This window comes from Xenopus laevis, chromosome 9_10S, assembly GCF_017654675.1.
Source record: "Xenopus laevis strain J_2021 chromosome 9_10S, Xenopus_laevis_v10.1, whole genome shotgun sequence".
In the NCBI taxonomy this organism is placed as follows: Eukaryota; Metazoa; Chordata; class Amphibia; order Anura; family Pipidae; genus Xenopus; species Xenopus laevis.
In genome coordinates, this window is record NC_054388.1 from 117074124 (window position 1) to 117100732 (window position 26609).

Below are 26609 nucleotides of genomic sequence, written 5' to 3' on the forward strand. Positions count from 1 at the left end.
ACAATGAGGAGTTATAACACAGGAAGCTTTTCAGTGTTTGTGAGGCTCCCATTGGCTGCGCTGAGTCACATGGGCAGGGAAAGGGGCGGAGCATAGTTTTATGTACCAGTTATAGGGACCTGTCACCTACACGTTAAATCCCGTATAATAAAATTCCTTTTCATTGAAACATGAAACCCAAATGTGCTTTGTGTGAACATCCCTTCCTGAAATAATTATGTGTGTGTCAGTGACACAGGGACGCACCACTGGCCTTTCCGGTCTTTTCCCCACCCAAGATGGCCGCCCGGACACAACGGCTTTTATCTTCCGGTTCCGCGCAAGCACTTCCTGGCTGAGGCAAGATGGCGGCGCGCGTGGTGCTGTGTGCGTGTAGAAGAGCCGGTGAGTTCATTTGTAGCGCAGGCGCTAAAACCGGGTTGTGAGGGATGTTTTCTGCGCTTGGGGGCGCAGGGGATCCCGCTAAAGGTCACATGATTCTAACGGTCACCCCCAGCATCCTTGTAACTTGGTACAGTCCTCCTCGCTGTGTGTAACGCTGTGTGTGTGTCACGTGTCTCCTCCCCTCAGACTGTCATTGGTCACAAGTGTCTCTCTGGTCTCTCTGCAGTTGTGCCCGGCCTTTCCTCTCCCAGTCTGAACTCAGCGGTAGGTCCTGTCGCCTCACTTCCGCCCATTCGACTTGTCTGTCTCTGTCTGTCTGTCTGTCTGTAGTCTCTGCTTCTTCTCACTCCTCAAACCGTGACATTAAAGGGATACTGTCATGGGAAAACATGTTTTTTTCAAAATGAATCAGTTAATAGTGCTGCTCCAGCAGAATTCTGCACTGAAATCCATTTCTCAAAAGAGCAAACAGATTTTGTTATATTCAATCTTGAAATCTGACATGAGGCTAGACATATTGTCAATTTCCCAGCTGCCCCTGGTCATGTGACTTGTGCCTGCACTTTAGCAGAGAAATGCTTTCTGGCAGGCTGCTGTTTTTCCTTCTCAATGTAACTGAATGTGTCTCAGTGGGACCTGGATTTTACTATTGAGTGTTGTTCTTAGATCTACCAGGCAGCTGTTATCTTGTGTTAGGGAGCTGTTATCTGGTTACCTTCCCATTGTTCTGTTGTTAGGCTGCTGGGGGGGAAGGGAGGGGGTGATATCACTCCAACTTGCAGTAAAGCAGTAAAGAGTGACTGAAGTTTATCAGAGCACAAGTCACATGACTGGGGGCAGCTGGGAAATTGACAATATGTCTAGCCCCATGTCAGATTTCAAAGTTAAATATAAAAATATCAGTTTGCTCTTTTGAGAAATGGATTTCAGTGCAGAATTCTGCTGGAGCAGCACTATTAACTGATGTGTTATGAAAAAAACCATGTTTTCCTATCACAGGATCCCTTTAAAATCTGCTGTGTAATGAGTCAGGCTGCTCTGCTCCGCCCCTTTGTGACATCAGAGGTGGGAGGTGCAAGTGTATAGAGGTGTCGCCATGTTGTGACGTGTCTCTTGTGTGTAACAGTCATGGCCCCGCCCCCCTGGCCAATTCTACCCCCTGATGTGCCGCACTTTTGCCTCCGAGGCCAAGAAGACGTACGTCAGGGACAAGCCTCACGTCAACATCGGCACCATCGGCCACGTGGATCATGGCAAGACCACCCTCACTGCTGCAATTACTAAGAGTAAGTCTAACTGTCGTTACTAAGAGTCAGTCCAAGGCTACAAGTAAGTTGTGGCTAAGAGTAAATCCGATGCGAAGAGTAAGTCCGGGGGAGTAAGTCCATTTCCAGCTGAGGTGGGTCCAGGGCCGATGACGGACATTTCTGTGCCAGTGGGAGGGGCACTTGTGGGGAGGTAGGGGGCATGTACCCCAAATGCATTTGGCTCCACCCCCAATTGTTTCCTATTTATGGTTTCAGTTCTGGCGGAGGCGGGGGGTGCCCAGTTCAAGAAGTACGAGGAGATCGACAATGCCCCTGAAGAGAAGGCGCGTGGCATCACTATTAATGCCTCCCACGTGGAATATGCCACGGCCAACAGACATTATGCCCACACAGACTGCCCCGGGCACGCAGATTACGTCAAGGTGAGTGTGCTGTGGGCTTGGAAGCTGATTGGCTGGAGAAGCCCAGGTTTTTGTGCCCCCCATTCCTGACTGTCGTGTACCCCCCGAGCAGAACATGATCACGGGGACGTCTCAGATGGACGGCTGTATTCTGGTTGTTGCTGCCACTGACGGGCAGATGCCACAGACCCGGGAGCACCTGCTTCTGGCCAAACAGGTAAGTGCCCCCCAATCTCCACGTACCCCGATACTCCACACGTTGGCTTGTCTCACGCCGGTTCCCGTTGCAGATTGGCGTGACCAACATAGTGGTGTACATTAACAAGGCCGACGCTGTGGATGACAAGGAGATGTTGGACCTGGTGGAGCTGGAGGTGCGGGAGCTGCTCACTGAGTTTGGATACGATGGGGAGAACACGCCCATTATCACTGGCTCCGCCCTCTGCGCACTGGAGGTAAGTGTGCCCAATGAGCTACTGTCTGGGGGTTTCTCCTGCTTGGCATCTCATTGGATCCCGGTATTTAGTCCCGCCCACTCATAAAGGTCACTTGTTACAGAACCGGAACATGGACATTGGGCTGAACTCCATCATGAAGCTGCTCGATGCAGTGGACACCTACATTCCTGTGCCCCCTCGGGAGCTGGACAAGTCCTTCCTGTTGCCCGTGGAGGGCGTCTACTCAATACCAGGTAAGTAGCCCCCCCTGCAGACCAGCCATGTGCACCTCATGGTTCTGACCCCGTGATCTTATTGGTTTCCAGGCAGAGGGACGGTGGTTACTGGGACTCTGGAGCGGGGAATCATTAAGAAGGGAGATGAGTGCGAATTCGTTGGGCGCAACAAACACATCAAGTCTGTTGTAACAGGTAAAGCTTGAGTAGTGGGAGCAGTGCCTGACCCCCCAGCCCCTTCTTACTCTTATCCCTCACCACTAGGGGAGACCCCTCATTTTGTGCTCATGCTGCTGCCTTTCCCTGCCCCCATCTTGCAGGCATTGAGATGTTCCATCAGAACCTGGACCGGGCAGAAGCAGGAGACAACCTTGGAGCGTTGGTGAGAGGATTAAAGAGGGAGGATGTGAAACGCGGGATGGTCATGTGCAAACCTGGATCTATCCGACCTCACCAGAAGATTCAGGCCCAGGTATCTGCTGAGGTTTCTTTCAATTCTGGGGTCTACCCTTCCAGGATCTGACCCAGTACAGGTCTTCATTGGTTTTCCTGGGATCTGATCCAAGACAGGTCTCTGGCTTTCCTGGGATCTGACCCAAGACAGGTCTCTGGCTTTCCTGGGATCTGGACCAGTACAGGGTTGAGTTGCAATGTAAGAGATGTAGATGAGGTTGGCAGGGAGTTGCTCTCAGTCTGGTGCTTCTTGGTTTTTGCAGGTTTATATCCTGAGTAAAGATGAAGGGGGGCGACACAAGCCGTTTGTCAGTAACTTCCTGCCGGTGATGTTCTCTCTGACGTGGGACATGTCCTGTCGGGTCACTCTGCCCAATAATAAGGTTGGTCTCATTTGTACCCGCCCTCACTGCTTCTCATTGGCTCAATTCTCTGCCACTTCTTTCAAGCTGATCTGCCCTTTGTCTGGAACCAGAGGCAAAAGTTCAGGTTTTCATAAGAGGCTGGTGTAACATTTGCTTCATCCGTCCCTTACCCAGAGCGTGCCGCTATCAGTATGTGTAGTCTCTGTACCCCCTGCTCACGGGCTGTCCCATTACAGGAGATGGTGATGCCAGGAGAAGACACGGCCCTCACACTGACCCTCCGACAGCCAATGGTGTTAGAGATCGGTCAGCGCTTTACCCTGCGGGACGGGAACCGCACTATTGGCACCGGCCTGGTCACGGAGATCTTGCAGATGTCACCAGATGATGAAGTGAATTGGGGAGGCTGAACCCCACAAAATGAACTATTCTGGGGGGAGGATCAATGAACAACTGTTCCTATTGGCTCAAAGCCAACACAGCTCTTAGTATCTCCCCCCACCCCCCAAATCTCTGTCCCCCTGAATAACCAAAACCAATTAGGACCGCTCCAAACTCACCCCCTTTAGCTGCTCCCGTAGGTACCCCGGGTGCTCAGTCCGCACGTCCCCACTGGCAACATTCGATAATCACACAGGAGGAAACTCAGAAAAAGGCAGATTTTATTGTAAGATTGTGCAGAAATACTTGGCCTTACGCGTTTCAGGAACAGACTTGTGAAATGAATTGTACTTGTGTATTATATACAATTAGTCTGCCTCGTCTTCATTACTACTAATAAAAAATTTATTTATTTCAATTATGGGGGGGTTATGTGTTTTGGATACTTTGTATAGTTGTTACTTGAAGTGTTGACCTTAATATTGTTTCAAATACTTTTTATTAAATTAAATGTAATCTGGTGGTTGACTTGTGTCCTATTATATCTTTATTATATTGTGAGTAGATGGATCTCGATGTAATTACACCCACGTGTATGAAATGGTCTGGTCCCGGGGATAGTGGTGGTTTCTGTGGTCTCGTCACACGTGGTTGGATAGACCTGCATTAAATGTATGGAAAACTGACAAATTGGGATGAACCATCGTATGGCCATTGCTTTATCCAATGATTAGGAGTTGAAACGATACAGCTGAGTAATATCAGATCTTGTATTCAGGATCCATAAAGCCTCAGATAAATTGATGGAAGGTAGTGGGTCACCTGCTCTACAGTCTCTTCACCTGTTCAATGACGGATCTTGGATTGAAGAACATAAGACAAAATGTTTGGCCACAGGGGACCCCTCGTGTTTTTTATCAATTGCCCCAAATGTTCTCTCGGAGTCTTTAAGGCAACGGCTTGTGCGTCCCACGTATTGTTTCGCACAACATTTCCATTCCAATAGATAAGACTCTTTGTGTTGCAGATGTTAAAGGACAAGGAAAGGCAAAAAAAATAAAATCTCATTTTTAGTTTCTTTAATGAATAAGAAACCTATTTCCAATATACTTTAATTAAAAAATATGTACCCCAAACCCTCTCGTTGTACACAAGTCACTAGAACAATGTCCTGCCCTGGGGAAATGCCACTCACTGCCCCACGTTACCCAGGTACCAATGTCCGCCCCGCGGCTCTGTGTGATTAAAGGGTAAATGTGCCAGACATTGAGCCCAGTTGTAGGCAGAGCTTTCATCCAGAAGGAGGAGTATCTGGAGCTGCCATGTTGCTTGGCTCCCATTAGGAATCGGCAGGAGGCACCTAGAGGCTACAGTTGGTAGCCCAGAGGGCAAGTTCCTCAGTCCTGCCTGTGCCACTCCATGTACCAGGGCTTTAAATGTTGGGAAAATGATCAAACTTAGTGGCCCGTGGCTTGTTCTTCCCTTCGGGGGCAGGAGACATTCCATTGGCCGGTAGTTGGGGCAAGAGCTGAGCCTGGGGGATAAAGATGCAAATTTATTTGTCTTTATAACTTACTCTTCTGCCTGCCCATAGAACCGATCCCTTGTACCCCATCAGTAGAACCCATCCCTTGTACCCCGTCAGTAGAACCGATCCCTTGTACCCCGTCAGTAGAACCGATCCCTTGTACCCCGTCAGTAGAACCGATCCCTTGTACCCCGTCAGTAGAACGGATCCCTTGTACCCCATCAGTAGAACGGATCCCTTGTACCCCATCAGTAGAACGGATCCCTTGTACCCCATCAGTAGAACCCATCCCTTGTACCCCATCAGTAGAACCCATCCCTTGTACCCCATCAGTAGAACCCATCCCTTGTACCCCATCAGTAGAACCCATCCCTTGTACCCCATCAGTAGAACCCATCCCTTGTACCCCGTCAGTAGAACGGATCCCTTGTACCCCGTCAGTAGAACGGATCCCTTGTACCCCGTCAGTAGAACCCATCCCTTGTACCCCGTCAGTAGAACGGATCCCTTGTACCCCGTCAGTAGAACGGATCCCTTGTACCCCGTCAGTAGAACGGATCCCTTGTACCCCGTCAGTAGAACGGATCCCTTGTACCCCGTCAGTAGAACGGATCCCTTGTACCCCGTCAGTAGAACCCATCCCTTGTACCCCGTCAGTAGAACCGATCCCTTGTACTCCGTCAGTAGAACCGATCCCTGTGCCCCGTCAGTAGAACCCATCCCTTGTACCCCGTCAGTAGAACCCATCCCTTGTACCCCGTCAGTAGAACCCATCCCTTGTACCCCGTCAGTAGAACCCATCCCTTGTACTCCATCAGTAGAACCGATCCCTGTGCCCCTTTAGAAGAAGAGATGCTCCACCCCCTGCAGATAAAATGAGCCAATCACTGGGCCTCTCACCTGCTGAAGTCGCCTCCGGCCCTTGGGTTTCCGTTTCTCTGGTTCCTCATGGGCGGGATTAAAGTACAAGCTTTCCAGCAGTTGCTCACAGGAGTATCTGTCATCTGGATTCATACGCAGGCAGCCCTGGGGGGTACGGGGCAACAATGTTCCATTAGTTCTGAGATGAAACTTGGTACCTACCCCCAGCCTCTACATACCAGTCTAGGACCTCCCTAAGAGCTATAATTCTGTGCCAACAGCCCGATCACTCTACTCACTGCTGTTACTCATCCCAGTACTTTACTCACTGCTGTTACTCACCCCAGTACTTTACTCACTGCTGTTACTCACCCCAGTACTCTACTCACTGCTGTTACTCACCCCAGTCCTTTACTCACTGCTGTTACTCACCCCAGTCCTTTACTCAATGCCATTGCCCAGAACCCTTCTCACAACTATTACTCCAAACTTTACTCATTGTTACTCACTGAGGCAACCCACTACACTCAGCCACTTTACCTTCATAAAAGTGAGAACTGCCGGCTGAATATTTGGGAACTTTTCCTCCAGTGATTCCTTAGGGATAAGATTAATGTTAGTTATCCAAGTTTCACATGGTACAATTCTATCATTAGAGGAGTAAAATACTAGCGCCACACACACCTCTTTCTGGGGTACCACAAAGATTGGGGAGATTAGTGAAGGTTTCCAGACCACTACAAACCCCAAACAACTTACCAAATCTGCTGGGTCTGGCTCAGGAATGCTGGCGCCATGAAAGAACTGGTTACTATGGAAAATGTACTGATGTCTCGGGATCAGCTTCCCTAAATTAGAGGAATTGTCATTAGCAAGGGGCCGGGGCCCCAGTATAAATCTGGGGCACAGGATATACCTAATGTGGGGTGCAGCGGTATAAGTCCCTATAGAAAGGGGAATGTTGGGGGTACAGTTAATATGGGGTGCATGGATAGAAGTCCCTATAGAAAGGGGAATGTTGGGGTACAGTTAATATAGGGTGCAGGGATATAAGATTAGACACCAAGAAAAAAGGACGGCACTCCGGTACATGGAATATACTTTTATTCCAAGCTCATGCAAGGATTCAACGCCCATTGGATCCTTGCATGAGCTTGGAATAAAAGTATATTCCATGTACTGGAGTGCCGTCCTTTTTTCTTGGTGTCTAATTGGATTTCAGCAGTGGGGACGCTGCGGACAGAGCACCTGATTGGAGCAGCAAATAGGGAGAGTGAACTTGGAGCGGTCCTTCTTTGTAGTGCAGGGATATAAGTCCCTATAGAAAGGGGAATGTTGGGGTACAGTTAATATAGGGTGCAGGGATATAAGTCCCTATAGAAGGGGGGGTGTTATGAGGGGTACACCTAATGTGGGGGCACATATTTCAGCACAGCCCCGCAGTCACTTTCATGCCCAACTCCCTCCCAATGAACCCATGTTATACCCAGGGTCCTGATGATACAGTGTAGTTGGTCCATGTCAGATTTTCCTGGCCACAGCGGTTGCCCCGAAAGAAGTTCTGCAAAGACACAGCCCACGGCCCACACGTCCACAGCTGCTCCATACTGGGTGTCTCCCACCAGGAGTTCAGGAGCTCTGTACCAGCGAGTAGCCACATAGTCTGTGTAATCATCACCAGGCCGGGCTGGGGAACATTAGAGATAAGAACACTCAGAACTAGAGGTGATAGATGATAAAGACTTGGGGAGCACAGTCAATGCAATGATTACGCCCCTGGATTCAGTCAATAACAAGTAAGGCCTTACCATTAAACCAATAACCAACAAGTTGTTCCAGTGCAACCAATAACTAATGGGGGGTTCCACTATGACAACAAACAACACAGAGTTTCATTACGACCAATAACTAAAAAGGCATTCATGACAACCAATTAGCAGCCAGTTCTTCCAGAATGTCCAACAACTAATGGGGCATTCCACTTTGGCCAATCACTAAAGAGATGTTCCATTATGATTAATAACTAATGAGGTTTTCCAGTTTGGCTAATAACTTACAAGGTATTTCATTCCGATCAATAACCGACAAGTTGTTCCAGTATAACTAACAACTAATCGTACATTCCAGTTTGACCAATAACTAAAGAGGTGTTCCATTACAACCAATAACAAATGGGGTGTTCAATTGCGACTAATAACTAATGAGGTGTCCCACTGCAACTATTGGGGTGTTCAAGTATGACCAATTACTAATGGGGTATTCAATTATGACTAATAACTAATGAGGTGTTCCAGTTTGGCTAATAACTAACAAGGTATTTCAATACAACCAATAACCAACAAGTTGTTCCAGTATGACCAATAACTAACAAGGTGTTCCAACCAGTAATGACGGAGATGTTCCAGTATGACCAATAACTAACAAGGTGTTCCAACCAGTAATGACGGAGATAAACCAGTATGACCAATAACTAACAAGGTGTTCCAACCAGTAATGACGGAGATGTTCCAGTATGACCAATAACTAACAAGGTGTTCCAACCAGTAATGACGGAGATAAACCAGTATGACCAATAACTAACAAGGTGTTCCAACCAGTAATGACGGAGATGTTCCAGTATGACCAGAGCAGGCAGTAAGCTAGTCAGGGTGGGATGACGGGCTGAGAATGTGGGGCACTTACTGAGAATCCGGGCGAATCCGAAGTCACACAGCTTGATGACCCCTTGCTTGGTAAGGAGAATGTTCTCGGGTTTGACGTCTCGGTGGATACACTATCAGACAAACACACATTCCATATCATCGGACTCATCATGAAAGTAGGGGTCACTTAGGGTTTTTAGGGGGATCACATGATAAAGGAGAAAATTAAGCCCCCATTGTGCAGTAATGTCAGTGCCAGACCCTTCATTGCCATTTGGAAGTATAAAGTAGGGGCGCTTTCTGCTTTACTACACACTTACTCTTTGCTCTGATACTATATGCTTTACTATATGATATACAGTGCTCTGTGCAGCACCAACCCCAGAACTAACTCCATGACTTACATTTGCACAAACGTAGCTGTGGTATTGGACACAATGGGCCTTATAATGTCGCCCCCACCTGGGGCAAATGTTACACTGGTTACACCACTGGCTTTACTTTCTCTATAATGAAATGCTACCCCTCCCAGAATCCTCTTTTCCCCCTCTTTGCAAGTTCTAAAGCTTCTCTTGGCTTCACCCCATGCATTTCCCTCTGGCACTGAAGCAAATGATCAACAGTAAAAGGCTTGTGAGTAGGAGTGTGCACTCACTGTCTGTACTCACACTGTTCTTATGGCAGAAGTTAACAGCCTGAAGAATCTGCCACATTATGTTCTTGGTCAAGGCATCAGGAACCCTGTAACGGAGGCAGTAGATTAGTCAGATATTTCCCACAGATCCCTTGTGCTTGGCTAATGCCCAATGAGCCCCAGTGATTGGCTTATGGACAGTGAACTCCTGTGGGACAATGAAGGATCTTTACCATGAGGAACAGTACCAGGCCAAAGATCCCTGTCCCCAGATTCCCTCAGAACCAGATCCATCAGACCCTGGAGCAGTTGGTGGGACAATGAAGGATCTTTACCATGGGGAACAGTACCAGACCAAAGATCCTTGCCCCAGATTCCCTCAGAACCAGATCCATCAGACCCTGGAGCTTGTTGGTGGGACAATGAAGGATCCTTACTATGGGGGGACAGTACCAGACCAAAGATCCCTGTCCCCAGATTCCCTCAGAACCAGATCCATCAGACGCTGGAGCTTGTTGGTGGGACAATGAAGGATCCTTACTATGGGGGGAACAGTACCAGACCAAAGATCCTTGCTCTACACTCCCTCAGAACCAGATCCATCAGATCCTGGAGCTTGTTGGTGGGACAATGAAGGATCCTTACTATGGGGGGGCAGTACCAGACCAAAGATCCTTGCTCTAGACTCCCTCAGAACCAGATCCATCCGACCCTGGAGCTTGTTGGTGGGACAATGAAGGATCCTTACTATGGGGAACAGTACCAGGCCAAAGATCCCTGTCCCCAGATTCCCTCAGAACCAGATCCATCAGACCCTGGAGCAGTTGGTGGGACAATGAAGGATCTTTACCATGGGGAACAGTACCAGACCAAAGATCCTTGCCCCAGATTCCCTCAGAACCAGATCCATCAGACCCTGGAGCTTGTTGGTGGGACAATGAAGGATCCTTACTATGGGGGGAACAGTACCAGACCAAAGATCCTTGCTCTAGACTCCCTCAGAACCAGATCCATCAGATCCTGGAGCTTGTTGGTGGGACAATGAAGGATCCTTACTATGGGGGGACAGTACCAGACCAAAGATCCTTACTCTAGACTCCCTCAGAACCAGATCCATCAGACCCTGGAGCTTGTTGGTGGGACAATGGTCTGGTAATGTTCCCCCATAGTAAGGATCCTTCATTGTCCCACCAACAAGCTCCAGGGTCTGATGGATCTGGTTCTGAGGGAGTCCAGAGCAAGGATCTTTGGTCTGGTACTGTCCCCCCCATAGTAAGGATCCTTCATTGTCCCACCAACAAGCTCCAGGATCTGATGGATCTGGTTCTGAGGGAGTCTTTGGTCTGGTACTGTTCCCCCATAGTAAGGATCCTTCAAAGATCCTTGCTCTAGACTCCCTCAGAACCAGATCCATCAGACCTGGAGCTTGTTGGTGGGACAATGAAGGATCCTTACTATGGAGAACAGTACCAGACCAAAGACCCCTGTCCCCAGATTCCCTCAAAACCAGATCCATCAGACCCTGAAGCTTGTGGGTGGGACAATGAAGGATCTTTACCATGGGGAACAGTACCAGGCAGGAGATCCCAGCCCCTGGATTCACTAGGACCTTGGTCCTTTAGAGCCATCTATGGTGGGAGACAGGGCAACTGATATCAGACAGGACTGAAAATTTTTATCAGACACCTTTGAAGGTTCCCGAATATTGTATGGTTAATGCTGGATCATCAGATAGAGCTAAAGAATTATTTTCGTTTTTTACCTGCATATCTGACGATTCAGCTCTTAACGTTAGTAGAGTGGACGAAAGATCTTTCATACGACCAATGGTCGTGGAAAAGATCATAATTGTAGCATGTAGGCCACCTTGTGACTTTTAGGGTATCTATGCAGCAAGACTAACAGCAAGGCATTACTTCTGACCTAGTGAGTCAAGAGGACACAGGCCTGTTGGATAGAAAGGCAATATTACAGCAATCGGGTAAGTACTGAGCCATTTGGATAGAATGGCAATATTACAGCAATCGGGTAAGTACTGACCCATTTGGATAGAATGGCAATATTACAGCAATGAGGTAAGTACTGAGCCATTTGGATAGAATGGCAATATTACAGCAATGAGGTAAGTACTGAGCCATTTGGATAGAATGGCAATATTACAGCAATGAGGTAAGTACTGACCCATTTGGATAGAATGGCAATATTACAGCAATGAGGTAAGTACTGAGCCATTTGGATAGAATGGCAATATTACAGCAATGAGGTAAGTACTGAGCCATTTGGATAGAATGGCAATATTACAGCAATGAGGTAAGTACTGAGCCATTTGGATAGAATGGCAATATTACAGCAATGAGGTAAGTACTGACCCATTTGGATGCTTCTCCAGCTCGTTGAGCACAGTGTGGTCACAGTATTCAAACACTAAGTGCAGCTTTCGCTTCCGCCTGAACACTTCCAGCAGGTTGACAAGGTTGTTGTGTTTTAGTTTCTAAGAGGAGACAGGAGGCAGGTTAGTGTTTCCCAACCCTGTACTGTAGGAGCCCTGCCTCCTGCCTATCCCACAATCCTCTGTCCAAAGTGGCATTTCTCTCTGTGCATGTTGGTCTGTCCAACTAACATTGCATCGATCTGACATTTTGGTCTCTCCTACTAAAGCTCTCTGTTTAGGCCATGTTGTCCTTTCCCAGGAACACCCAAAATTATGGCCATGTTGGTCTCTCCTACTAAAGCTCTAGGTATAGGTCATGCTCTTCTTTCCCAGGAACACCCAAAATGATAGCCATGTTGGTCTCTCCTACTAAAGCCCTAGTTTTAGGCCATGTTGGCCTCTCATACTAAAGCCCTAGGTTTAGGTCATGTTGTTCTTTCCCAGGAACACCCAAAATGATGTCCATGTTGTTCTCTCCTACTAAAGCCCTAGTTGCAGGCCATGTTGTTCTTTCCCAGGAACACCCTAACTGATGGCCATGTTGGTCTCTCCTACTAAAGCTCTAGTTGTAGGCCATGTTGTTCTTTCCTAGGAACACCCTGAATGATGGGCATGTTTATCTACTGACTAAAGCCCTACTTGTCAGGCATTTTTCTCTCTCCCACTAACACTGAGCGTCGACCATGTTGTTCTACAGTAGGACAGCGACCTCACCTTTAACATACGGATTTCCCGCAGGGCTATCTTCTTAATGACTGGATCATCTTCCGATTCCACAAACTTCTTGATGGCCACCACTTGACCAGTCTCTTTGCTGCGACATTTAAACACCACTCCGTAAGAGCCCTCTCCAATCTTGGCCAACTTCTCATACTTCTCCATTGTTGGGGCCACAAGGACACAGGCTTATGGGTAATAAACTCTTTGCATTGTTGTAAACTGTCTGTTAAAGGGTAACAATGCCTCACAATGACACTTTATTGAATTGGTTTGTTATTCTAAACAGTTCAGTCAATGTCACTCTACACATCCAAAATTGAGCCCTGCTCCTCCTCAGCCCCCCCCCAGCTGCCACACCACAATTACTAGAGAGCTGCACCATTTGTCCTTCCTCCTGCCCCACTTGTACCCCTGATGAGAGGGAATCCACCACCTCTCACTCAACAACACTGGCATTTTGTATATTCCCTGCCCATGTCCCCAGACTAACCCCAACCCCAGCCAGGAAGGTATGTCATTGGCCCAGCCAGCTAGGAACATTAGTACCCCAGCCAGGTAAGTGCATTAGTAGCTCAGGAAGGAACATTAGTAGCCCAGGCAGGTAAGTGCATTAGTAGCTCAGCCAGGTAAGTGCATTAGTAACCCAGGAAGGAACATTAGTACCCCAGGCAGGTAAGTGCATTAGTAGCTCAGCCAGTTAAGTGCGTTAGTAGCCCAGGAAGGAACATTAGTACCCCAGGCAGGTAAGTGCATTAGTAGCTCAGCCAGGTAAGTGCATTAGTAGCCAAGGAAGGAAAATTAGTATCTCTGGCAGGTAAGTGCATTAGTAGCTCAGCCAGGTAAGTGCGTTAGTAGCCAAGGAAGGAAAATTAGTATCTCTGGCAGGTAAGTGCATTAGTAGCCCAGGAAGGAACATTAGTACCCCAGGCAGGTAAGTGCATTAGTAGCTCAGCCAGGTAAGTGCATTAGTAGCCCAGGAAGGAACATTAGTACCCCAGGCAGGTAAGTGCATTAGTAGCTCAGCCAGGTAAGTGCGTTAGTAGCCAAGGAAGGAAAATTAGTATCTCTGGCAGGTAAGTGCATTAGTAGCCCAGGAAGGAACATAAGTACCCCAGCCAGGTAAGTGCATTAGTAGCCCAGGAAGGAACATTAGTATCCCAGGCAGGTAAGTGCACTAGTAGCCCAGGAAGGAACATTAGTACCCCAGGCAGGTAAGTGCACTAGTAGCCCAGGCAGGTAAGTATCTGACACTAGCAGTAAATACCTCAGTACTAATATTACGGGTACAGTATATAAGCCCATGCTGCCATTAGTTACACTGGGGGAGATGACAGTTAGGGTTGTTGGACTGCGGTAGAGGTTCCAGCCGGGGGTATTTCCGGGGCCCAATTAAAGGAATAAGGGGGAGATGGAGCAGTGAAGTTTTGGGGGGGGGGATTTACCCCAAATATGAATGTTACTCACGTGTGGCAGATCTGTGAGTCTTCAGGATCAGGATCCAGTCAGTAATGAGAGTCTGCCGCTCGGGGGAACCCACACAGGCTGCAAGTCTATTCACTAACTGTCGGTTTGTTTTTGTGGTGTCCATGGTAACAGGAGGAGGTGCCCTGGCTAACAGCCCTTTCCACCCACAGAAACGAAATAAAAATGAGCTCATGTGTGAGACTCCCCCCCCCCCAGAACTTCCACTGTCCCCCAGCAGCCCCTGTATAATCACTATGTGCCCTCCAGCACTGACCTGTATTGAGCCCCAAAAATAACAGGACAAGGAGCTACAGTGAAGTCATTTCTCTGCCAGTGATTCACTTACCTGATACCCTGGCCCGGGGCTTCTATGCTCTGAATACTGCCCCATCAGGGGTTACTATTTCAGCAGTGCCAATAGGTGATTATAATAAACACTGGGCTAACATGTGTAACCCCCCCCATCCATCAATTAAACCTTAGCACCTCCCCAAAATAAAGACTTTTCCCCAATGTCTTTCACTTTTCTATTTGTGTCTGTTTTGGGGTCACTGACCCTGTACCTGATCTATCGCTTGTCCCTGACTTTCATTAAAGGAACTGTAACACTAAAAAAATTTTTATTAAAAAATCAATTCTAAACACACTAATAATAGAACGACCCTGTATAGAGTTTATTAATATTGAGGCTTTATTAAAAAACTACTGTTTGAAAACACTGCTTCCTGTCTACTAAAAAGCGGCGATAGGGCGACTCAGTGTGCAGATCTGCGCTCCACATCGTCCCCCTAACTGACTTCTGACAAAACCGGAAGTTACGCGTCAGGAAGACTACTGACAGCTCAGTTATCAGTGCCCTAAATGTGCCTCTTTGCCCACCAGTCTATTGTACCACACAAGTGATGTCTGTGATCACCCAACTGCTGCCAGCCTAGAACCCCGCTGTAATCCCTCCTTAATTCAGCTTGCCCATCTGCCATCCCCCGGCACCCGCTCTTCTCCGATTGGCTCTCTGGGCAGGATAAACCTGGAGGTGAGTAGAAAGCCCAGGACCAGCCCCAGCAGAATACTAAGCAACGAGTGGCGACTTCTGGTAACCATCCCTCCGGGTGTAGTACGATCACCAATGCAACTGTCAGGCTGCAATCAGCATCCAAATCAGCCTGGGAGGCCTCTCAGCTTGCCCTGGGGCCCGCTATCCTGGCAGCCTGTAGGCACCTTGCCTTCACATCCCATGCACAATAGCCACCAAATAGTGAGAAGCAGCTTTTTATAACAGGGGATCGGGGCGTTATGTTCTACACATGGTGTTTGCTAGTGCCGTGTTGGACATAACACCAGTCTAGAACACAACACCAGTCTAGAACACAACACCAGTCTAGAACACAATACCAGTCTAGAACCTAACAAGAGTCCATAACACCAGTCCAGAACATTACTCTAGTCTAGAACATAATACATGGGGAACATAATGGATGTCTAGAACATGATGCAAGTGTAGAACATAACAAATTCTAGAACACAACTGAAGCCTAGAACATAACACCAGTCTAGAACATAACGCCAGACATTCTGATAACTTGTTAGAACTCTGTTAGCAGGAGCAGCAGTAAGTATTAGTCATTATTTCCTACACTTATCCTGGGTGTCTCCTTGTAGGGTCTCAAGAAATGGCAGCGACTGTGATATGGGCCTGGGATCACGAGTATGATGTCACTGGCCACTGGCACCTGTAATGGAGGCGCTGGCATATTAGTACTGCACAAAGACCAACTGCGATGGGAGGCTTCATCAGAATGATGTTTATTTAGAGACACAAGTAAAACCTCAGTAAGATCCAGACACCCCAGAAAGCTTCCATAGCAGATACATACAGCCCCCCACTAGGGGGAGTCTCTGCCAATCAAACTAAGCTCAATGCGGGCTCCCCTGGGGGAGGAGACATGGGGGTACAGATGTTCATGTTGGGGTGTTGTGGAACTGTTATAATATTGGGGGCAGGTCCATATGTGTGTGAGCCTATTGGATGAAGCACTGGCCAATGGCAGGACACGCAGCGCTACATCTATATATAGATACAGGGGAATGAGGAGCCGGTGGGATTGTGGGAGGAGCCAGGCTAAGTGTCACATCAGGTACCAAGCCAGGAAGGCAAACATGGCCGTGACGCCGGCAGCAAGTAGAGCCTGAATGTGGGGGTGTCTTGCTAAAGCCAGAGCAGCATGGAAGGGGCATCCCGAGGCTCCAGACACACCTGGGGGAGGGGTAAAGGACAAGACAAAAACTTCATAAGAATAAGTTCTTCTCTATGGGAACCCACAGTGTAAAACAGGGGGTATCCCTCGTGCTGCACCCCAAAATGATCAGCTTTAGCCTCACTAAATGAATTATGGGCAGATACAAAGAACTCCCTAATGCTGATCTGGGGGTGTTTCTATTGCACTTGTGGGGGGCTCTTCTCACCCGAATGGCTCCTGCTATGGGAACCCACAAATTCACCCCCCCAGGTATAAGTACCTGAGCCCACCCCCGCCCCACCTTTACTTACTGTAACAACTGCGCATCTAACTCTCTCCCAAACTGGCAGTAACATTGCGGCTCTGTATCCCATAATGAGGGGGGAACTCAGGCCCTGGAATTAGGGTGAGGGTGGTTTTTGGGTCACAATATAATAAATAGGGGTGTTGGGGCAAAACCCCAGAGCTCACCTTGCTGGGCCGCATAATACGGGCACTTTCGGATATCTCCTTTCCCATCATGCACTGGGAGGCCTCCATCTTGTGCTTCCTCTGGGAGAGCAGCAGCAATTTTATCCAGTTCCTCAAACACCTACGGACGGAAAGGGGTAAATACTCAAACAACTGCCCCATTTCTACTGTTACCCCCACAACAACTGCCCCCTCTCCCCTACAACCTAAATACCCCGACATGGGGGAAATTTACTAAAGGGCGAAGTGGCTAACGCTGGCGAAAATTCGCCAATTAGTTTTGCGTAATTTCGTTGGCATAATTTCACCAAGGAGATAGACTCTGGTGCAACTTCGCCCTCTAACGCCAGTTGAGTTTTTGGTAGTGTTACTACGCAAATTCACTACGTTTTTGATTAACTGACCGTTAGCTCTTGCGCCAGACTTGCCTTCACCACCTCAGACCAGGCGAAGTGCAATAGAGTAGATAGGACTTCCTCAAAAAATAAATTTTTCTAAGTCCCAAAAAACGCTGGTGTTTTTTCCTATTTAAAGGGTGATAGCCTCTTCCCCCTACATTTCCTAACATATGGAACATAAACTATACAGTGGGCTCATGTGTAGGGCAATATAACAACTCTATTGTCTTTATTAAGGTTCCCTGGACTTGTGTAGTGTAATGTATTTGCTGTAACATATACGTCCATTGTACTTTAACTGCACGCCGTATGCTAATTAGCCAACGCTAGCGTAACTTCAAACTGCTGAGCGTAATTTTGCTGACGTAATTTTGCCAGCGTTCGTTATCCTGTGCGCAACTTCGGATCTTAATGAATTAGCGCTGTCCAGGTGAATTTACGACTGGCGAAGTGTTGCGATGTGCGCAAAGCCATCGCTGGCGAATTTTCCCTGGTTAGTGAATTTGCCCCATAGAGTCTGGCTGAGTCCGCAGAGCTTCCCATTATATCAAAATCATTGACTGGGGGCTGCAGCTCTCCTGTTCTCCCCTCCCTGGCCCAAGACACAACTGATTGGTCCGCTGAGTGGGCAGGGCTGTATGTATACCTGTATATTAATATCTGTATATCAGTACCTGTATATTAATATCTGTATATCAGTACCTGTATATTAATATCTGTATATCAGTACCTGTATATTAGTACCTGTATATCAGTACCTGTATATTAATATCTGTATATCAGTACCTGTATATTAATATCTGTATATCAGTACCTGTATATTAGTACCTGTATATTAGTACCTGCATATTAATATCTGTATATCAGTACCTGTATATTAATATCTGTACCTGTATATCAGTACCTGTATATTAATATCTGTACCTGTATGTTAATATCTGTATAATACACAAAAGCCGTGAATATCTTGTAAATTATATCCTTATAAACGGTGAGTAGTGATGTCATCAGTTATAAACGGTGAGTAGTGATGTAATTTCTGTCACATGACTCACTAAAATTTGTGTATTATAATTAATAAAGTACCCCCAGTTGTAAAATATGAGGATATTAGAAGTTACCTCGGAGTTCCATGACCTGTATAAAAACACTCGGCCTTCGGCCTCGTACTTTTATATGGTCATGAAACTCCTCGGTAACTTATAATATCCTTATATTTTACAAGAGGGGGTACTTTATTCACTATATAATACACAAAAGCCATGAATATCCTGTAAATTATATCCTTGTAAACGGTGAGTTCTGATGTCATCAGTTATAAACGGTGAGTAGTGATGTCATTTCTGTCACATGACTCACTGAAATTTGTGTATTATAATAAATAAAGTACCCCCAGTTGTAAAATATGAGGATATTATAAGTTACCTCGGAGTTCCGTGACCTGTATAAAAACACTCGGCCTTCGGCCTCGTACTTTTATATGGTCATGAAACTCCTCGGTAACTTATAATATCCTTATATTTTACAAGAGGGGTACTTTATTCACTATATATTATTACCTGTATGTTAATACCTGTATATTAATACCTGTATATCAGTACCTGTATGTTAATATCTGTATATTAGTACCTGCATATTAGTACCTGTATATTTATACCTGTATATTTATACCTGTATATTTATACCTGCATATTAAAGTGGAAGGCCTGATTGGCCTCCTGTACGATGCTCTCCTTGGTCTCCATGTCCAAATCCAGTGCATTGAGCCGGGCTCTGTAAAGCTGTTTGAACTGCTGGGCGTTGGTCACATTATCAAATAGGTAAAACTGGATGCCCTCCCCTGTAGGGGGCAGGTGCAGAGCCCTCTGGGCTACCTTCCTAAGGATCTGGCCACCAGACAGGTCCCCCATATACCTGGTGTAAGCGTGAGCCACAAGCAGCTCTGGCCTTGTCTGACCCAACTGCTGAATTCTCCTCACATACGACCTGGCAGCTTCCGAGCACTCAATGGTCTCTTCCCAATCATCTCCATAGAAATAGCCCAGGTCCCTGATCAGAGCCTCCTTCCTGTGCAGCTCCTGCGGGAAATACAGGGGGACGATGGCCGGATCCTCCTTGTTCCGCTCCAACTCCTCCTCCAGAGCAGAGTAAGTGAAGTACAGGGCAACCGTAGCCAACTATACAGACACACATCCAAATACACAGGGATCAGACAGATATATAGACATAGTCACCCTCCTATAGTTCCAGGAGTACCCAGGGTACAAATAAGCACTCACCCCAAATCTCCCCCTAACTGACCTTCAGACTGGGCCCCCTTAGCTCATAGCAAGGTTACAGATATATAGAAACATTGGGGTGTCACCCTGCTATAGTTCCAGCGGTACCCAGGGTACAAATAAGCACTCACCCCAAATCTCCCCCTAACTGACCTTCAGACTGGGCCCCCTTAGCTCATAACAAGGTTACAGATATATAGAAACATTGGGGTGTCACCCTGCTATAGTTCCAGGAGTACCCAGGGCACAAATAAGCACTCACCCCAAATCTCCCCCTAACTGACCTTCAGACTGGGCCCCCTTAGCTCATAACAAGGTTACAGATATATAGAAACATTGGGGTGTCACCCTGCTATAGTTCCAGGGGTACCCAGGGTACAAATAAACACTCACCCCAAATCTCCCCCTAACTGACCTTCAGACTGGGCCCCCTTAGCTCATAACAAGGTTACAGATATATAGAAACATTGGGGTGTCACCCTGCTATAGTTCCAGGGGTACCCAGGGTACAAATAAACACTCACCCCAAATCTCCCCCTAACTGACCTTCAGACTGGGCCCCCTTAGCTCATAACAAGGTTACAGATATATAGAAACATTGGGGTGTCACCCTGCTATAGTTCCAGGGGTACCCAGGGTACAAATAAGCACTCACCCCAAATCTCCCCCTAACTGGCCTTCAGACTGGGCCCCTTAGCTCATAACAAGGTTACAGATATATAGAAACATTGGGGTGTCACCCTGCTATAGTTCCAGGGGTACCCAGGGTACAAATAAACACTCACCCCAAATCTCCCCCTAACTGACCTTCAGACTGGGCCCCCTTAGCTCATAACAAGGTTACAGATATATAGAAACATTGGGGTGTCACCCTGCTATAGTTCCAGGGGTACCCAGGGCACAAATAAACACTCACCCCAAATCTCCCCCTAACTGACCTTCAGACTGGGCCCCCTTAGCTCATAACAAGGTTACAGATATATAGAAACATTGGGGTGTCACCCTGCTATAGTTCCAGGGGTACCCCAAATCTTAGAGGCCTGATGCTGGGCTCAGCATTCTCTGTACTCTTGGGAAGTAATAACAGGAGTGTGTAGAAGGTGTCTGTATATAAGTGGCCCCTGGGTACTTACCTTGAATATCTCTCGCTGAATTCGGCCCTTCAGGAAATCCTTGACAAACTTCGTATTTTCAGCCTGATAATGTGAATCTTTTGTTCCTTCTTTGAGCAGCTCAGACAAGTCTGTTGGCCTAGAACAAGAGGAGTGATTGCACTAACTCATGATAATAAAATAAGGGTGCTACACATGGGTGCCTAGAAGATAAATAAACAGGATTTTGTGCACTTACTGCTGCTACAGAGCCAGTAAAGCTTCCAGGTACAACTATAACTTGTGCCAGACCCAGTCCTGCTATGGCAGACAGTCATTGGCACAAGAGCTCGCTAGCTCTACAAATAACCCTTTAGTTTGGTATTACTGCAGCTATCTGGTTGCTAGGGTCTGATTTACACTGGCAACCAGGCGGTGAGGTGAATGAAAGACTAGGAGAAAGACTAATGCTGGGGTCAGTGACCCCTATTAAATAAGATACAGAAGCAGATGGCAAATAAACTATACATTCTCCTGGACTTATCTTCTGCTTCTGATACTGATAACCATTCTGTTCTAATGTAAGTTCTCCATTCAATTAGTATCTGTGATCATCATCATCATCAAGCTGCATCCTGGTTCTCTTCGTACCTTTCTGACCTCTCCTTCTCTGTTACTTTTGCAAACAAATCCTCTCCTCCTGTTCATCTCAATGTGGGGGTGCCTCAGGGTTCTGTACTTGCTCCTCTCTTGTTCTCCTTGTACACTCTCTCTTTAGGAGACCTTATATCTTCATTTGGCCTTAAATATCACCTCTATGCCGATGACATTCAGATATATTTAGACTCTCCCTCACTAACCTCTGACATTCAATCCCAGATATCAGACTGTTAGTAGCTCTCTCTTCCTGGATGAACCGACCCCACCTCAAACTCAACTTGGCCAAGACTGAGCTCATGGTCTTTCAACCCAAACCGAGCCCTTCTCTTCATTTCACTATTACTATTGATGGCATGACTATTAACCCGGTTAACTCAGCACGCTGCTTAGGGGTCATCTTTGACCAGTCCCTCTCCTTCTCTAATCATATTAATAATACTGCCAAAACCTGTCGTTTCTTCCTCTGCAATATAGCCAAGATACGCCCGTTTCTTTCATAAACAACAGCCAAAACACTAATCCATGCCCTTATCTTATCCCATTTAGACTATTGCAATCTCCTCCTAACTGGTCTTCCTGACTCCCATCTCTCTCCCCTCCAATCAATCTTAAACTCTGCTACCAGGATCCTTCTGCTCTCTCCTAAAAGGGAACCTGCTCAACCCCAACTAAAATCCTTAGTGTGGCTGCCTGTTAAGCAAAGGATAACATATAAACTCCTTCTACTAACATTCAAAGCCCTTCACTGCTCTGCTCCTCACTACATTTCTTCTCTTGTCTCACTATACGTTCCTGGTCGTATTCTCCGCTCTTCTCAGAGTCACCTTCTCTTCACACCATCCACATCCACTGCCACCTCTCGTCTCAAACCCTTCTATCTTGCTGCTCCTTCCCTCTGGAACTCCATCCCTGAATTCCTCCGTAAGGAATCCTCTCTCAATCTCTTCAAGAAAAAACTAAGATCCTACCTGCTGGAGCACTAGAACATTAGCCTAGGCCTGTCCCTACTGACTATGACTTACCTTGTGCACTTTTTTCTCAAATTTGTACCTGTATGTTAGTCTCCCATCCACTTAGACTGTAAGCTCTACGGGGCAGGGACCTCCTTCCCACTATGTCTCTTACCACTTAAGCTCTTTGTCCTATGATTCTGTATATATTTATTATGTGATTTGCCTCCCCCATGTATACCTTTATATATATTGTACTTTTATGCACCGTACAGCACTGCAGCTCCTTAACAGCACTTTACAAATAAAGTTATACCGTATATACTCGAGTATAAGCCAAGTTTTTCAGCACCCAAAACGTGATGAAAAAGTCTACCTCGGCTTATACTCGAGTCAGTATGATACAATGATAAAAAAAAACTCTGGTAGATGAAATACGGTAGATATACTGGTATTAAAGAAGACAGCTGCCTTGCCGGTAAATTTGCAGAGAACTATTAGGAACTTTGAATCTGAGCACAAGGGGGAGAGAGGAGAGGAGGCACCGCCATGAGCGATGCATGCTGGGAAATAAAGCAACATGGGGGAGCAGCTTGAGGCTCAGCATGCAATTCCATGATCCCACGGAGTATGAAAGTGAGGTAACCCCTCTCCCTGCCGTCCGTCCCTCAGCATCACCACCAACACCGCCGCCACCTACCAGGGACGATGTGAGGGGCTGGCAGGAGGTGAGAAAGCAAGGAAATTGTAGGCTCCTAGTATCTGTAAGGATGGACAGAAAATACCCGACCCCCACCTTTACGACCCGCTGGCTCCTGCGTCCCCCACGGCCTGGGCCTACGAACGGAGCGCCGCCGGGATCAAACCCAGGTAAGAGTGGGTGCGCAGTCCTACGACTGGGGCCTTTATCTTTCCAAACAAACTCACAGTACAGGGAGCGGCTTAAAGGAGTGCGGTGGTAGCGACAACCACTACAGGCCGGGGATCCTCCCTCACTTGCAGGCCCGAGCAACCCTCCAGGCGTTCCCTGTCACCCAACCAGGGCGTGTGCGACCCTCCAGTTATTGTTGCACTTGTATCTGCTTCCCTGTGTTGTCCAGCTGCAATTATACGGGTTGGACACCCTGGCTCTGTATTAACATATGTTATAATACACAGACCAGTGTATGCTTTCTGCCTCCTCTGTGCCTGGTCATTATTGTGTGGGGAGTGTGTGTGTGTGTATAGTATATGTGTGTGTGTCTGTGTATGATGGTGTGGGTAGAGCGTGTGTGTGTATAGTATATGTGTGTGTGTCTGTGTATGATGGTGTGGGTAGAGCGTGTGTGTGTATAGTATATGTGTGTGTGTCTGTGTATGATGGTGTGGGTAGAGCGTGTGTGTGTATAGTATATGTGTGTGTGTCTGTGTATGATGGTGTGGGTAGAGCGTGTGTGTGTATAGTATATGTGTGTGTGTCTGTGTATGATGGTGTGGGTAGAGTGTGTGTGTGTATAGTATATGTGTGGGGAGTTTGTGTGTATAGTATATGTGTGTGATTATTGTGTGGGGAGAGTGTGTGTATAGTATATGTGTGGGGAGTGTGTGTGTGTATAGTATATATGTGTGTGTATGATGGTGTGGGGAGAGTGTGTGTGTGTGTAGTATATGTGTGTATAATTGCTAGTGGAAAGTACATTTTGTCTCTGCTGAAAAATGTCTGTAATATAAATCCACTGGGGGGGCACAAATTTTCAGTGATTTAGTTTTGCGCTGTAGTGCAGCATAAAGGGTTATAAATGGAAGCGTTCTGTTAAAAAAAAGTAATGAAATGTAGTTTAATTTTGCCAAAAATTACCGGCTATACCTGCTTGTCTAACGGTCTTAGTTGTGTCTAGGCTTATACTCGAGTCAACACGTTTTCCCCGTTTCCGTAAGTAAAATTAGGTACCTCGGCTTATACTCGGGTCGGCTTATACTTGAATATTTACGGCACATACATCCAAATAAAGTTATACATATATACAAATAAAGTTATACATACACACATAGAAATAAAGGAAGAAAAGAAGCAAGCTGATGTTAAGCAGTCCCTGGGCAGCCCAGAGTGAATCTCATGTTGGGAGTAGAAAACAGGAGCACAGGCAGCAGATGAACTTGTAGAGGCAGCAAATGGGAATGTAGGGCAAATGGTGAATGAGCCAATGAGGAAGCTGCGTGTCATTTTGGAAGATCTGAGACTGTGAGTACTGTAGTATTACACACTTACCTGCACATATACTCTTCCTCTGTACCATACAGTCCGGCAGTCTCCCCAATACCCGCAGACATGGCTCCTGCCTGGAAGGGAACATTATTGTATCAATCAGCAATGAATTGTCTATAGACATGTGTATGAATAATCAGGGGACGGAGCCAGTAGATAGAGGCGGGTGTAGGTGCTACGGGTCACATGATGGAGATGTGGCTCAGAACAGGACATGTAAGAAATACATAGAGAAGACTTAGTCGACTGCACTACAGCTTATTACTTATATGGGAGAAAACAAAAGGCCTCACATTATACCCAATAATAGACAACAAAATGTGCTGGATCAGGGGAGATTCACCCCAGCTGGCCTTCATTTTTTATACTTTTTTTTATATGATTTGCCTTCTTCCAGCTTTCAGATGTGTGTGTGGGGGTCTAACATGCAAATGTCTTGTTATTCTTCATCGTATTATTCCTCTCCTATTCCTATTCAAATCAATGCATGGTTGCTATGGGACTTCGATCCTAGCAACCAGATGGCTGAAGCTGCTGAATAAAAAGGGAAATAAGTGAAAAACCACAAATAACACAAAAGAAAAGCCAATTGCAAATGTTGTCAGAATATCCCTCTGTACATCGTACTGACACTTTAAAGGCCCAGTAACACCAACATGTTTAATACGAAGGCAAATGAAAGTGTAGAAAGGCAAAGTGTCTATAAAGAAATAACTTAGAGAAAAGGCACAACCCACTGATCTCCTCGCTGACTCTCTGCTATAAGAGGAGAACTCAAGGGCCACGTGATGGATGGACCAATGAGATGCAGGAGATCAATAGGGGGCTCCTTGTGCTTCCTGTATATTCAGCATTTCTCCCAGGATTAATAACATTGTTACCAAGTAAAATGTGACAACCCTAAGCGCAAGTGGACCTTCAATAAATGACTTTGCAATTTTAAAGTTTCATTCGTTTTGCTGGTTTTTTTGATAAATACTAATAAACTTTTTATTTTGATGTTACTGGTCCTTTAATGCGAGGTCCCTTTCAATTCTAGAACACGCCACGCCCCCAGCAGCGATAACCCACCAGTAGCAGAAATAGAGCTATAGGACGGACAGTGGTGACGTCGTGCCGGTCACATGACAGCGTGCAAATGAAAGCGAGGCTATGGTGTAGCAGAGCTGTCGGGAGCGAATCACAGCAGCAGCACAGGAGCACGTGACTGGCTCTGGTTTCAGATACGCAGAGCAGGGACAAGTAAAGACTCAGTATGTGTCACACACAGACACACAGGGTACAGGGAAGAGTCCGTCTGACAGCGGATTAGTGAATAGAGGGCGGGTGTGAGGAGCCGGGAGTATTGCGGGCACATCCCTGTAGCCTCACCTCCACTCACACTAACTCGATATTCCCTGATCTTCCCAGCGGAACCACAGTCACAATCCTCCCTCACAGAACCTCAGCGACTCACTAGGTCACTCGCCGGAAATACCTGGAACCATAGCAACGCCCGGCAGGAACAGGCCGTCTCTCAAAACACAAGGGCGTGCCCAGTAGTCACAGTTCATGGCCCGCCCCTTTTTTGAACAAGATTATCCGCCCACATTCCCCAGCTCCTCCCTCTCCTCTGTATTGATATTCTCACACTCCCAACAGTCTCATCCTCCTCATGCCCTGAACTCCTCCCTCATCCCCTCCCACAATCTCAAGCTCCTCCCTCATCCCCTCCCACATTCCCCAGCTCCTCCCTCTCCTCCATATTTATACTGTCACTCTCCCAACAGTCTTATCGTACTCAGGCGCTAAACCCCTCCCACACGCCGCAGCCCCTCCCCTTACATCAGATCAGCGCCACATTGATTTGATTGGTGGAGAGGTGAATAGTGTGTGGGACCCCATGTTTGTTTTGTACTTGTAGGGGGGCCCTGAGCACCAGTGTTTTACTGAAACTTTCATGGGGGCCCTGGCGCCTCTTATATATAACGTATAGAGGGGGGAGGGGTTAGTGGTACGGGGCCCGGCCCCCCAATTTTGGCCCACACAGATCAAAGGGGGTCATGATGGGGTAAGGCCCACTTGGAGATTGGG

General features: G+C 47.0%; 3 protein-coding genes across 4 annotated transcripts; 1 reads left to right on the top strand and 2 right to left on the bottom strand.

The window, feature by feature from the left end:
- Positions 1-281: 281 nt before the first annotated feature.
- Positions 282-4453, top strand: LOC108704215 (elongation factor Tu, mitochondrial). The gene is made up of 11 exons (XM_041578589.1): positions 282-384; positions 611-648; positions 1511-1670; positions 1908-2074; positions 2166-2270; positions 2344-2508; positions 2612-2744; positions 2817-2921; positions 3047-3198; positions 3443-3562; positions 3781-4453. The coding sequence occupies exons 1-11, from the start codon at positions 345-347 to the stop codon at positions 3952-3954; spliced, it is 1359 nt and encodes a 452-aa protein (XP_041434523.1). The 5' UTR covers positions 282-344; the 3' UTR covers positions 3955-4453.
- Positions 4454-4989: 536 nt separating this feature from the next.
- On the bottom strand, positions 4990-15853 carry LOC121398949 (cyclin-dependent kinase-like 4). Of its 2 annotated transcripts, none has more exons than XM_041578591.1 (10): positions 14206-15853; positions 12736-12960; positions 11960-12081; positions 9625-9697; positions 8997-9087; positions 7801-8001; positions 7074-7162; positions 6855-6911; positions 6354-6479; positions 4990-5459 (listed from the first exon to the last, which is right to left on the bottom strand). In XM_041578591.1, exons 2-10 carry the CDS (start codon positions 12901-12903, stop codon positions 5358-5360), a joined length of 1029 nt encoding a protein of 342 aa, XP_041434525.1. In that variant the 5' UTR covers positions 12904-12960; positions 14206-15853; the 3' UTR covers positions 4990-5357. The 2 variants fall into 2 exon arrangements, with proteins under 2 accessions (XP_041434525.1, XP_041434524.1); XM_041578590.1 differs by having other exon boundaries at positions 12736-12964.
- On the bottom strand, positions 12844-26066 carry hmox2.S (heme oxygenase 2 S homeolog; the record flags this gene model as incomplete). Its single annotated transcript, NM_001092206.1, is given in 6 exon segments — positions 12844-12965; positions 16915-17034; positions 18997-19488; positions 20724-20841; positions 24540-24610; positions 25918-26066. Coding segments are annotated over 4 exon segments (792 nt in total), but the record flags the coding sequence as incomplete, so codon positions are not given.
- Positions 26067-26609: the final 543 nt, after the last annotated feature.

Excerpts from the sequence above, each read along its gene's own strand:
- LOC108704215 (XM_041578589.1), top strand. The coding sequence starts at position 345 with ATGGCGGCGCGCGTGGTGCTGTGTGCGTGTAGAAGAGCCG. Across the intron at positions 2,271-2,343 it reads ACCTGCTTCTGGCCAAACAG|ATTGGCGTGACCAACATAGT; the intron begins GTAAGTGCCCCC and ends TTCCCGTTGCAG. Across the intron at positions 2,922-3,046 it reads CATCAAGTCTGTTGTAACAG|GCATTGAGATGTTCCATCAG; the intron begins GTAAAGCTTGAG and ends CCCATCTTGCAG.
- LOC121398949 (XM_041578591.1), bottom strand. The coding sequence starts at position 12,903 with ATGGAGAAGTATGAGAAGTTGGCCAAGATTGGAGAGGGCTCTTACGGA. Across the intron at positions 9,698-11,959 it reads CTGGAGAAGCATCCAAATGG|GGTTCCTGATGCCTTGACCA; the intron begins GTCAGTACTTAC and ends CCTCCGTTACAG. Across the intron at positions 5,460-6,353 it reads GCCGGAGGCGACTTCAGCAG|GCTCAGCTCTTGCCCCAACT; the intron begins GTGAGAGGCCCA and ends TTTATCCCCCAG.